The sequence below is a fragment of the Nyctibius grandis genome, chromosome 7 (genome assembly GCF_013368605.1).
Source record: "Nyctibius grandis isolate bNycGra1 chromosome 7, bNycGra1.pri, whole genome shotgun sequence".
In the NCBI taxonomy this organism is placed as follows: Eukaryota; Metazoa; Chordata; class Aves; order Nyctibiiformes; family Nyctibiidae; genus Nyctibius; species Nyctibius grandis.
In genome coordinates, this window is record NC_090664.1 from 892,241 (window position 1) to 906,031 (window position 13,791).

General features: G+C 44.8%; 2 protein-coding genes across 2 annotated transcripts in view; both read right to left on the reverse strand.

The window, feature by feature from the left end:
• Nucleotides 1-13,095, reverse strand: part of GLB1 (galactosidase beta 1) — a 46,215-nt gene extending 33,120 nt beyond the window's left edge. The window contains exons 1-2 of the mRNA XM_068404692.1: nt 12,984-13,095; nt 2,701-2,870 (exon numbers count right to left, since the gene is read on the reverse strand). Coding sequence (XP_068260793.1) covers nt 2,701-2,870; nt 12,984-13,037 — 224 coding nt within the window. The 5' untranslated portion in view covers nt 13,038-13,095. The remainder of the gene's footprint in view (nt 1-2,700; nt 2,871-12,983) is intronic.
• TMPPE (transmembrane protein with metallophosphoesterase domain) lies at nt 8,289-10,280 on the reverse strand. Its single transcript, XM_068405361.1, has one exon. It carries the CDS (start codon nt 10,197-10,199, stop codon nt 8,880-8,882), a length of 1,320 nt encoding a protein of 439 aa, XP_068261462.1. The 5' UTR covers nt 10,200-10,280; the 3' UTR covers nt 8,289-8,879.
• Nucleotides 13,096-13,791: the final 696 nt, after the last annotated feature.

The following is a 13,791-nucleotide window of genomic DNA, read 5'->3' on the forward strand; positions in this document are numbered from 1 at the left end:
TTCACCCATTCAGGAGTCCCAGATGAGCTGCTCACTCAGTCATTAGCTGAATGATGCATCAAGGCACAGCAAGTCTTTTGGAAATGTGGTTGCAGAGACCAGGAAGGAGAGCAAGTCTGGCTTGCTTTGACCACAATGTATTTACAAGGACAATCATGTAATAAAAGGATCCTGTTTCCCTTGAAGTGGTAAGCCTGACTGGAACTACGAACAAGGAAGGCTCCCACATTTCAAATTATAGCAAGACCCTTCCCCGTCTCATGGGAAAAACCCCAACCAGCAAGATCACAGTCTTCAGAGATAACCCCAAGGTTGGGAGTCCAACTACCACATTCTGCCAGAAGGTCTGGCAGTGCTGCTGCCCACTCCAAACAACTTCACACAACTGGTATCTCAGTCCCTTGCTGAAGTTTTACTGATCCAGGAAAGAGTAGGCAGAAGAAGAAAAAACAAAAACACAACTAAATAACCATCTAGACCAATTTCCGTTTTTATCAAAACCACGCAAAATCACAGCAGAGTTGTTTGGGGTAACATGAAAATATATTGCTTTACCTCAAAGAATCAAGAGCAGTACGGCTTGATGATCTGCAAACTTCAAAGAAAAACAAAAGGGTTTTGGTGGGTGGTTTTTATTTTTTTTTAGCATTGAGAGAGAATGATAGAGAAATCAGTGTCAAATGGAAAGATGCACGGATTTGATTCTTGTAGAAAACTCAAGGCACAGGGATACTTTCTGTTTATATGCTACACATTTAGGAGCTATCTTTCACCATAGTAGAAAAAATCCAAAGGTAAGCAGTGACTGGGCAGAACATTAAAGAACTCCAGTCTGCTCTACAAAAAGAAAAGGAGGTTGTAAAAAACCTGTTATCTGTCATTAGCAATCCAGCAACAACACCTAAGACCATAGGTCACATCATAACCACAGGGCAACACTTGCTAGCTGTACCGTACCTTCCGTGCCTGAACAGAATCACCTCAGCTCTCCCAAGACCAACATAGACCAGTCAACACCAGTAAACCACAGAGTAAGAGATCTCAACAAGAGAAAAAAAGAAAATAAAGAAGGTGGGGAAAAAAACCTTGTTAGCGGGAGATTAAAGGAAGAAGGAAGCAATAGGGGGAAAAAAAACCCCAGTCCTACAGCAATTTTGCCATTAAACAACAGTGATGGGGGGAACGGGAAAGAAAAGATTCCTATCTCGGAAGACTAGTGATGCAGCAGAGATGTGAACAGGCAATTTCAAAGAAAAAAAAGAAGGGACTGCTTGAAAAAGCTGGAAATGAACAGAGGTCACTGAAGATACATGGGTGTCGGGAGGAGGAGGAAAATAAATCAGAGACATAGGGAAGTATGAGACACTACAGATCATAGGAGCCACAGAGCCACTGTCAGCACGCAGGCTGATCTTCAAGCCAGACACCAAAAGGTATAATTTTCAGGTTCATTTGAGATTACTTTTATTGCAGCAAAAAATAATTACATGGGCAATTCCAGCAACTCTGTCCTGAGCAAGTGTGTTACTTAATCCCATTGTTCTTATGTGAGGGAAGACAGAACTTGCTTGCTTTATTAGAAAACAACAAAAAACACCCACCAAACAAAAAGTCACTACACCATCACAAGACAGGGAAGAGTTTTAAGACATACAAACAAATAGAAAACGCTAAATTTGAAAAAAAGCAACTTCTTTTCTTTCCCTGCCATCTCTTCTTCACATACTAACCCTCACTAATTATATCCCCAGCCGCACAAGGCAACCCTGCAACTTGCAGGTCAAACAAAATACAGATTCCAAGGGAGGGGAAGGAGAGATGGTGCAACTTTCCCACTGAGCAAAGTGCCGTGGCCCACAGGTTCTGCCAGAACCGACGCTGTCTTGGCAGTCCACAGCACACAAGCAGGCTGTTCCAAAGAGAAGCTCTAAACTTTGTAATGATTTACGAAAGAAAAACATGTTTGGGAATTACAACCACTGCTTGAAAAGACTGTGCCTTACACTTTCCTACCACTCCTCGTCCCTTGTCAAGGAAGCTTTGGCAAAAATAAGAGTAAGCTGCATTTTTTTTAATCTGTGCCTCACCTGTTGTAATAAGTACACAACCAGGAAGGAAAGAGAAGAAAAATAGATTAAAGGTTTGGTAAACGCAACTGAAAGCTGTTTAAACTGTCTTTTGTTTAAAAAAAAAAAGAACTACACCTACTTCCCAACCATTTTTCTAAATTTAAACACTCCTGGTGAAATAGCTTTAAATATTACTGCAGCCTTTGCCAATATTTTCAAGGCTTCAAGGCGATATAACCTAGGCTGTGTTAAGAGGTTATTGTCCCCTCTCACCTCATCTGCCTTTCGACTAGAGATTACGATGCCCTTGGCAGAGGCAGAGCACATACAACTGTTTCACAGTTGCCAAAGTTCACAGTTCAACAATTTATTTCAGGTCACATTTGCACCCTGGGTTGTGAAGCAAGAGGTGTTGCCTACCAGCAGGCAAGTGGACTGTCAGCTCTAACCTGCCCAATTGTCCCAGTCCATGCTGCTAGAGGTCATCCTGTACCACCCTTCACTTCTCCAGAGCTTTCTCACCTATTACGTAAAAATTAATAAACCAAGTAACAATGGCAGCATTCCATTTAACCACTTCTCATACCTCTCCCACGAATACAAATCACTTTGAAAGTCAACAGCTACTTACGTTTGAATGGCATCAAGTCCTGCCATCTTCATCTTCAACAAGCGGTCTCTCCAGTAATACCGGGGCACCCGTGAGTAGTGAATGCTCCCTGAGATGTAACGGAAAGGTCTCCCATCCTTGACAAAGCAGTCATGGTCATAATCAATCCCAAAACTCCTCTCTGGTATAGTCTGCATACAAAAAAAAAAGAAAAAAAACAAAACAAAAAACTAAAACCACACACCACAATATAATCTTTTTCTGCTTTGAGAGACATGGGGAACAGTCTATACAACACCTGTGGGTTGTCCACAATAGAAGGTAAAATGATGTTAAAATAACTGATGTGAATGTCTCTCTACTAGCTACATATAGCCCACCTGAGCCTAACACACCAAAGGACTACAACACATCTGCCAACCACTCAGCAATGGCAAGATTCACTACTACACCAAAATATGCCGCATGCAGTCTCCACTTTTAACGAGTATATAGTACCATTGTTCTACAGGGACACATTTTGCAGGTGCTTACACCAGTACAAATGATGAGGAATTAATTAGGGGAGATTTGGTAAGTGCCAACACTTCACACACAATGCTTCAACTTACTAAACTGTTGGAAAACACAACCCTAATTCCAACTTAATGTCATGCTCAAGTCTAGAAGCGAAAGCCAGCCGGGAGCTTCTGAGGAACAAATACCACCTTCTAAATGCTCCAGAACACCAATACATACACGTTTGAAAGCTTAGTTTCTGGTAAGTGTAAAACTGTTTCATAGATCAGTCAGGCGAATTGCATACATTTATGTAAGTCACTAAAAATCAGTTATTTGCAGAGAAAGTCCTACTTTCAACACTTTTCCATAAATTAAAAGCTGTTGAAGGACACTGGCCTTGTTCTTGAAAAGATGGGCCTTGGCCTGCCCCATATTCAGAATTAGCAATTAGGAAATTGATTACATGAAACAAAAGTGATGGAATTAGAAAGGCAAGAGAGATGTCAGACCACCATACAACCCCAGGTGACCCCCACTACACAAGAGCCATCCACTATCCGAGGAAATCTGCCCAAAGGTTAAGTAGAGACAGACAGACCACACAGTTTTGAAGAACCTTCCCATGAAATCATGAATTTCTGCTAACTGCTGAACAATTTTGTTACCATAATGTGTACAACTACATGTAGAGGAAAGAGAAGGGAATGGAAAAAGTGAAATACAGCAGGTACGTATAACCGTAAAGCTGCATGTACTGAGAGACTTGCCCAACAACTGGCCACAACTGCCAACCAAGACCATACTCAGTGCAACAAGACAGCAAAAAAGTAGCCAGAGCAGTGTGTCACGGGCCAAAAGAACGAGAGTACAAAGAAAAAACACACTTTCCTGAAAACTGGAGGATGAAATTGCTGAGTAAACTTGCCTATCCCTAGACTGCCATTAAATGGAGCAACTGAGTAAGATAACACTCTACAAACATTTGAAGACTACAAACTCCACGGAGGAGGAAGACCACAGTATGTTGCAACTGTGATAAAAGCATTTCTTCACAGAAAGCCTAAAATAAAGTTGTGGAAAACATCTTAAATGCACATAACAATCCAAAACATTCTGCCAACAGTGAACAAGTGAAATTGTCTGTGTGGGGGACACGTAATGACAGATGCAGGAAGACACACCCCTGAGTTGGCAGGGAAACAAGAACTGTAAAGGACTGAAAAGTATTGCATAGGGAAAGCTATTTAAGCCCTGATCCCACAGACATTAACATTATTTAACAGAGTTCCATGGAAGTTGAAATAAATCTTGACTAAACAAAGGTATGGATGCGCCAGGTGTCCACAAAATCAGGCCCTTACAGAGCCGAGAAATACAAACCAACTGCTCTGGAACAAAGTAACTTAAAGGTTGGGATTCTCCCTGGAAGATTTGTTGTTGTAGTAACTCCAGGCTGTTAAACCTCAAGTAAATTACCGCTGCAGAGAATGCACAGGTATCTACTATTTGCTTGCTTTCCTTTCAATTCAAATGTAAGTGACATTTTGCTGATCTTTAATTTATAACCTGCATCTTGATTCCTGGGCATGCTGCACTAGGATGGAATTGTACTGTGTGTGTCCATCCCCTAAGGAAATCACCCTAACGAACACCAAGCAGATGTTTCACATTCTTCGGATGTTTTTTACTCTAGGGCACTGTGACAAGTTGCAGCATCAATGCAGAACTGAGTGCTTCAAAATGATCGTGACTAAATGAAGAACTCAGAACCCAGGTGCAGCAAAACAATTCTGCATTAAAAAAAAAAAAGAGAGAAACATTAGGGAAAAAAGTACATTAAAAGGCCATTATCTCTGGAAATAAAGAAGGAGACTCAAAATAAATTGCTGTTGTTTCCCTCTGAAAGAGGATTTTAACCTCCTCACTGGCTCTGTCGATGTTGTATACTCACAGTTGTGAACACACAGCAGGAATGAATTCCCTGCATCTCCCTAGAAGATGGGGTAGTGGGTCTGCTAGTTTGGTAAGCAGATTCAACGGACAAAAATACCTGCACACTGTTTAGGATGCCAGTTCATTCGTACCACACCATATTAACGCCCAGCTGAATATTCAGACCCTTACAGGCAATGGTGTAATGTTGCATCAGGGAAAAGGGAAGAACTAAAGAATTTGTCCTTTCTTAAATCAAGTAAGAAGTTATTTTTGTAACCTTAATGCTCTTTCAACATTTTGTAATGCGTACGTCTCTCAACATAGGAAAAAAATTCATAGCTTTAGCACACAAAACTATTTAACAGTGGCTAGAATCTCTCGTTCTCCAAATTTACAAAACAGGTTTCTTTCTTACTTGGAAAGCAAACAAATGTGGATACAAATCCTCAATGAATCCCTCCACCTGTGAAGATTTCTAGCATCTCTTACGCAGAGCATTCCAACCTAGAACATCCCTCTCTCTACCCCAAAGCTTAAGTATCAAAATTGAGAACCACAACCCACTCATTTTCTTCTGCTCCTTCAAAAAAAACCCTCTTGGTATCCTTTCTCTGCCCTTGCAGTGGTTCTTTTCTCTGCATCACATCCTTATCTCTTCAGCCTGCACTTCTTCCCCCTGGTAGGCATTGGCAAATCTAACAGCATCCCTACCTTTCCCACTTTCCACCACACCTCACTTAGCAGTGCAGGCGTAAGATTTTCCAAAACCAGTCAGATTTCTTGTCAGTAGCTTTTTGTTGGTAAATAGTGCGTTAAAACTATTCAGCATATACTGCTACAATAAATACTGGTACAAAATAAAAGGTCATTAGAGGCGTCTTTCTTGACAAGTGAGTAAAGTTTTATTAAATCCCAACATTTAAAGCATTTGTTATACCACAGTTTACATATTTTCAAATCCACTCTATACTGATTATATAATGTAATAAATACATCTTTGACAAAGTGATGATACTATTCTACTCTGGTATTATTCTGACAGTAATTAACCCTCCCCACCCCTGCAGTGAACTGGCCTTTTATAGGAAGAAAAATATATTCATTTAGTTAAGTTCTCCAGATCAAATACATTCCACATACACAAAAAAAAATTACAAAAAAATATCAAAAAAATTACAAAATAAGCAGCACGGCAATTTTTTTTCATCTGGAATACTGAACACAGGTCTAAATCATGCACATTCAAGGCAAATTGGAAGAAGAATAGAAAAAGCCTTGAAGGACAATTAGGGATTGCTGTCTTAAAGAGATTTCAGAAAAGGTTAATTCCTCTTACTATCAAAATGAAAGTTGATCTGGGATACTTTCCATTCATACTTAAAAAAAAAAAAGCAAAATAGGAAAAGGTTTTGAAGTGTTTTGGCACAGAAAGAAAACGTTTTAAGTGATAACTGATCATCAAGCAAACAAGCTTTCAGAGGGAGGGAGTTAAAGAAAAAAAAAAACACAAGAAGAACTAAATCACATTGGGAGAACTCAATAAATTTATGAAATGATAATATGACCACTCCTAAAACGATACTATCTGTTCCTAAAAGGATACACAAAGATCTTCAAAGCAGGACACGTACAAATGAATGAAGAAGTCATCTGTGCACCCCTGGGATGGAAGAACCACTTCAGCTAGATTTTTGCACACGTTTGGACAGAATAAGGAGAGAAATAAAAAAGGTAGGAAAAAAAAAAAGAAAAAATAATACTAGCAGCTCACTGGGAAGCTAACACCGTCTAAAACCAGCCCCACAAAAGCCTCCCAATAAAGAAACTTGCTGCTTCTTAGCACAGTAATAACCCTCAGCGTAACGAATTAAAAGCTGTCCTCCTGGACCACTGGCCTGGAGGGAATACTATGCACTACTAAAACCAGAACAGAGCTTTTAACTGAAGGCATGTCGATAAGCAAACAGAGGGTGTCAAGACTATGAAGATTCTCTCTACGTCAGACCATTTGACACTACGCCACCGAAGGGAAAGAACCTCAGAAGGACCCTGTGCGAGCAGTGGGCAGTGTTCAATACACGTGGAAACTTCAGGATACTTAAGCAGGTATTATTGCACAAGCATACAAAAAGTTTACAAAATTATACAGGTGCTGGGAAACAGAAATTATCTTGTCTGGCAAGTAGAGAGCCTGGCTGGTCAGTTCTGGTCTTGAACACCGCAGCTGTGGTCTTGCCACCCTCAGCCTTCTGTGGAAGCAGTGCTCTCTCTCACCCACCGCTACACAGGTCTGCCTGAGAGGAATCCGGGTACTGGGGACAGAAAGACAGAGCAAAGGAGACCCTGGGGCTGCGGCTGGAGACCTCGGAGTCAGAGGCACGATCCCCAGACTTGTGGTGGTGGTGGCGTTTCACACAGCAACACTGAGGTGGAAGGGGAGGAGAGAGGAAGATGGACAGAAGTAAACTCTTTCATCAGCCTGGACAATATAAGCACATTGATTTACATCCTGCCTTTCTTAGATGAACACAAAGATAAGGAAGCAAGAATGTTTTTATTAATATTTTCTAATATTTCAAATTTCCCAGAATGATATTAATTGGTGGTGTCAAGCCCTCCTAGGAAAGACAGAAATTCTCCATCCTTCATTATCCTGTAGCAGTTATTCTGCTGTGTCCCTGTCAGACAACCAGGACATTGATGCACAAATGCTATTAAGGGAAGTCACCTGCTGCAGAGTTTAGTCGTCTTAAAAAGGACACTGTTTACTTGAAATATTAAAACCTTAAACAAAATTCAAGCATTAACGTGTCTGCATTGTTTTCAAATAGCATCTCCTTACTCTTGTAAGAGAAAAATCACAGAAGATAAATTAAGTATAAACAAAAAAATACAGAATGACGAGAAAAGAGACTAAGTATTTCAGCTTTGGATTTTGTGCTTTACATCAGCAGGTACTGTACACTCAGACAGCAACAGAAGTTCTGTTAATTACGAGTTTTCTTTCTCATTTGCTTTTATTAGAGCTATTTTTAGTAAGTAATTACTAGACGCCCAGTTATTCTGGGGAAAATACTTACAGAAAGACAGCTACTTTCACCCTTTGGTATCAGCCTCCCCAGCTTTTTAACTGGAAAGAATTGAATTTCAGGAACTGATGCCTGGCACCTTACTGTACTTGTAAGCAACTCAGACTGGAAGCCCTAGTGCATGTTGCAGACAGAGAGCAGGACAAAGATATCCAGACTCAATTAAAAAACCACCAAACTATTCCCTTCCCATAACATTTCTAGCACAAGGCTTCTGGAGCCTACATACTCAGTGGACACTCTGTAGTCCCTTCTGCAAAACATGCGTGAGTGATTTCACTGCCAGAGATCAGAACTTCACCTGTCTGAGGTTAGAGAAGGCAGCTGCCAGATGGAGAATAAACAGTGCAACGTGAAGTACCCGCAGGACAGAGATATTACTGAACATGCACAGGGCACACATTATCTCCGTGACATCAGTGTTATCTTTAAATGCAGAGACTCTCAGTTATAATGAACTCAAATAATTAATTTCTTCAGTATTCTAACATGCCCCTGATTTGTTTCATAGGCCTAAGATACAGTTAGTGTTTTCTGCTCAAGCTTAACAGAACCCGCTGAAGTCCACCCTACCACATCTTCTCTGGCTTCCCTGAAAAAGGATGTGCTTTCAGAGCAGAAGAGCCAATATACTGACCAAAAAGGATGGTAGAAGTCTGTCAAATGGAAAACTCCTCAAGGAGAACGCAGAATTATCTCTGTTATTTCAGCTCTGCTACCCAGCCTCAAGGGTATTCCAAAGTACACCGTCCCCGGGCTGACATAGACAAAGGTGTTCTGCCCAACTTTGTACAAGCCAACAAAGAAGGGATTCAGAAAATAAGCCCCAGCATTTAGTGGGAACATCTGCCCTCCGTGAGTATGGCCAGAGAGTATTAAATTTATGTCTGGTCTCTCCTGAAGGGCCCACTTGGCAGCAATTGGCTGATGAGCTAACAGCACGATTGCGTGCTCACTGCTACAATCTCTGAGAGCTTTTTTTAAATCCATGCCATGCCCTGAGTAGCGCAATACGTCTGCTTCAATATCATCAACGCCCGCCAGGCAGAACCAGTCATCAGTGCCCTTTGGTGAAACAATCTTCACATTCTCATTATGGAGCGGCCGAATGTTAAATGATTTTAACAACTCAAACCAGTTGCTAACATCTGATGTGTAGTACTCATGGTTTCCCGTGACAAAGTAAGTCCCCAAAGGGGAGTTAAGTTCTCCAAGAGGTTCAACAGCAGGTCGTATGATCTCTGCCTCAGAGTCAGTCAGGTCCCCAACAATCACAGTGATATCTGGTTTCAAAGCTTTAACCATTCTCACAATCATGGCAAGCTTGGTCTTCCCAACTGTAGGCCCCATATGGATATCTGAAAGCAACACCACTTTCAGATTATTCATTGTTGAGGGCAGCTTGTGAACTGGAATCTCCACTGAATTCACAGCTGGAGGCCGGGAAGCATTTAACAGCCCGACAACAGTCAGCACAACAGTCAGCATGACTGACAAAACTGGTTTCATCGCCGTTCTGCTGTTCTTGTTGCCAGTACCTGCCTTAGCGCCTCTCCCAGACAAGAGCTTGTAAGCCTGCTCCACAGAGCCCAGAGTGAAGAGGAAAAAGATAAGAATGATATAGGCCCCCAGGCAAGTGTAGGCAGCTAAAGAAAAGAAATAGGGCTCTTCTGCAACAAGAAATAGCATCGTAAAGAAGCTTGAATGAGCCAAAGCTAGAAACATGAACACAGCTATTTTCCACGGCATGACGCAGAAGGAGCTGGCAGCCGAAGACCTGGAGAACGTGGTGACTGTGCTTCTCCAAACATGAAGAGATCCTATCAACATGAGTGCGTTAGCAAATAGTGCCATCTGCAGCCTTAGAAGCCAACGCCGCGTCCTGTGCTCGAGTTGTTCTGCCAGATAACTCCGCGATAGTATCATGGAGAAGAAAACCACTCCTGCAGCCACGGCAGCCTTTGCTTCAAGAGGCAGTTGCTTGAAGGAGATCATCTTTGCTTCCTGACCATTCCCTTCCGTTCTGCAGAAGTCTCCAGCAGGCAACAGTGTGGTTATGAAGGGATGCCTTGGGTCAACGAAGCCTGCAACCAGGAACCAGTATCAGCCGTTTTAAAATATTGCACACATTCCCTTTTTCCCAGACTGCAATAAAGGACTGTTACTCTGTACCTACTACCCAGGACACTGGGTCATGCAGAATCACTACCATAAAGACAGGGAGGACATTTCCTGATGTGGAAATAGATCAGACAACTGAAAACACAGGATTCTGGCAGTCCACTTCCACGCTCTCTGCCTGCCTTCCTCAACTATTCCTCCCTCCCCACCTTTTTTTTTTTTTTAACACGCCATTCCCTCATTAAGATTTCGTTATAGTAGATGGCAATAGATGACAACAGTGATACGGTGAGTGGTGGAAACAATCATTACAGCATTTGCAAACAATCATTATAGTATCTGTAAACCCTGTACACGTTCTGTGACTAAGCTGCTTCTCCTGTTAACTCAGCACGTGTGTTTTCTGTTCTTCTTCCCAAGCAGCTGGCTCCATTTCAAAAGCACGTATCACCCTACATCATTCTTACTGAATGCAAGAGGTTCTACTAACACATACTACAGCAGCAACGAAATCCCCACTGGAATAGCTACCTGATGCAACTGCAGTCCCAGAAACTGCAGATGATGTACTGGCAGATATCCATCCCTCCAGCTATGAATAAGACTTCCCAAAGCCCTCAAAATCGGTACAGCCAGTGAAACCCACACTGGGTTTCGCTACTCACTCCCTGCTCACTTCCACTCCACGTACAGGTCCCAAGACTCAACACCTATTTCAGCACATCCTGCTCTACCAGGATGCAATTGAGTTTAAAAGGGATTAAAACATCACACGCTGGGCTCCTGGAGAAGCAAAGGCAGCAAGAAGTCTAACACATCTCTGCTCCCAGATTGAAAAGAAAGCAGCAAGCATCAGTTATGGTGAATCGTAACGCAATGCCCTGGTTTGCTCTCTATTTTGCTCAGAGTTCACAGTGCTCGTGCCCAGTTTGCACATTTCTGTTTAAAAGAAACCTACTGCTTTATTTTAACCATAGTTGAAAAAAGTTCAAATGGTCTTTCAGAACAACAACACGTTGGAGATAACAAACTATATTCTTTAGAGGAAGCGTATGTCACTGCATGGCTTTGAAAACATGGTGTCCTGTCTCTCAGTCCACACTTAACTAGACAAAAAGTAAGCAATCATTACAACTATTGTAAAAGAACATTAGCACCTCTCTGTTGAGAGGGAAATGGTGCTTCCCAGCCTCAGCTCCTCAAGCCCTCTCAGCTCTTACAACACCTGTCTTGAAAAACAGTGCCATTTTACACACATGCCTCTACAGACAAGAGCCAAAGCTCAGAAGAGAAGAGGATAAGAAATGCCCTATTGCTTGGAGTCCACAGTTCCTCTAGGTATCAGCTCATATTCTGCCTGGACAACGGCAAGAAGAAATGCTGTTTAAAAAAAAAAAACCCAAAACATGACCCTGGCCACTGTCTGTGCTCTGCTTCCTTCACACTCCTCCAGCAGACAAAGCTGTTACATGAGGGATAGTAGAAGGCAAATCCTTGCCTAGTGATTTTTGGGATGCTGCTGAGGAACCTGATGTATCTAAATTTGGCTCATCCTTTTTTTGGAATCTGTTAGATAGTGTCCGCTTCTACAGCCTCCCATAGCAGCACATTCCCAAAATTCACCATTTCCTTTGAAAGGATTTGATCTGATTTAAACGAATCTACTAAACCCACCAAGTGCCCCTCTTCTAATACTGCCAGATTTGGGAGGTATTGGTTCTCCACTCCTCTCACCCACCACCTTCAGAGTTTGCAAGTCACAGCCATAACCCTCAGAGACCATCCTGACTGTCAGCCAATTTTCCCTTGGCTAAGTGCCTCCCGTGGGGCTGTGCTACTTTTCCCACAGCTTTAACCACCTGCGCATCATCAGCAACATCTTTCGAGATAATCCTGACACCCTGCTGCAAGCTCAGGGCATAAGCGACAAGTAATGGCTCCCACAGCAATCGTAACGGCTGAGGATCTGCCCGAGGCCCCTGGTTAGGCAGGGGTACGCCGTGCTGCTGGGGAAAGCAGCAGCAAGAGTCGATGCTGAACCTGGGCACAACAGGAAAAACTCCCCTCCCGTCCCTCGCACACCACAGGACGAGCTCGTTTTCCCATGGGATCTGCTAATGGAGTCGTGGTGTCAGGTAACTGCGGCTCGATTTCCGCCCCCCCCTCATTAAGGGTTGCTTAATGAGGCCTTGTCATACACGACTTCTCCGAGGGGAGTCTGACCGGCGGCAGGAGCACGGCCGGCAGCTCCGCTGGCAGCGACCCCGGCGGTCACCCCCCGAAGGCGGCGGCACAGCTCACCGCCCGGGGGGCAGCGGCAGGCACCGCCGGCCCTTCCTCAACACAGAACCGGGACGAGGGCCCAGCGCGGCGGCCGGGAGCGGGCGGGCCTGCTCAGGACAACGAGCCGCCCCCCGCCACCGCCGCCGTCCCGACAGCCCCCCCCCGCTCGGCGCAGCCACAGGCCGAGCACCGGCGCCCTCAGTAACAGCCCACACGAACCAAATAGCACCAATGACCCACCACGGAGCGACGTTAACCGCCTCCTCCGCGGGCGGGAGGAGGCCCCTTACCAGCCGGGAGCCGTGCCCGCCCGGCGGCCCCCAGCGCCGCCGCGGAGCGGGTGCCCTCAGGGGAGGAGGAGGCGAGGGGACTCACCGCCGCCCGGAGGAGCGCCGCCAAGACGGAGAGCAGGAGCAGGAGCCGCAGCATGACGGGCGGCAGCGGCCGGACAGGAAGCGCGGCCGGAGCGGCCGCTGCTCAACCCGCCTCCCCGTCACAGGGCGGTGTCAGCCCACTGCCCCGCCCCGCCCCGCCCCGCCGGGCCTGCCCCGCCCGGCCCGCTCCGCCCCGCCGGGCCCGCTCCGCCCCGCCGGGCCTGCCGGGCCTGCTCCGCCCCGCCGGGCCTGCCCCGCGGCAGTGCGCGGCAGAGGAAAAGGGGGGAGAAGGCCGCGGCGGTTGGCAGAGGAAAGAGCGTTCCCTCTGCCCGGCAGGTTTTTCTCTTGATCTGCAATGCAACGGCTCGCTCTGCACTCTCGGAAACAAATGGTCAAAGCCAGTAGTCAGCTGTATTTCCCGTCCTGCTCCTCAGGGTGTAACAGCTGCCGCAGTGCTCCAGAAGCGCAGAGAGCATCGACTCCATTGGAAGTGACACACGGCTTTCCATACAGCAGCTACTGCTGGTTTTCACTCCTGCCTGTTTCTCGGCATCTCTTTGTCAGGGCTGTGAGAGCATCCAACGGTGACAACTGCAGAACGTCCATCTCGGACACGCAAGGGGCTCTTCCTGGTTTCTTCCAAGCCCGCGGTGACAGTCCAGCAGCCTGTGAAGGCTCCCGAGACAGCAAAGTTTCTCCAGACTTCTCTCTCTCCATTGCGGGTGAGCGGTTAGGAAACGGGAGGGAGAGCTCTGACATTGAGGAGGTGTTAAAGAAAATTGGCAGAGTCCGGGTCTCTAGGTTTGCTG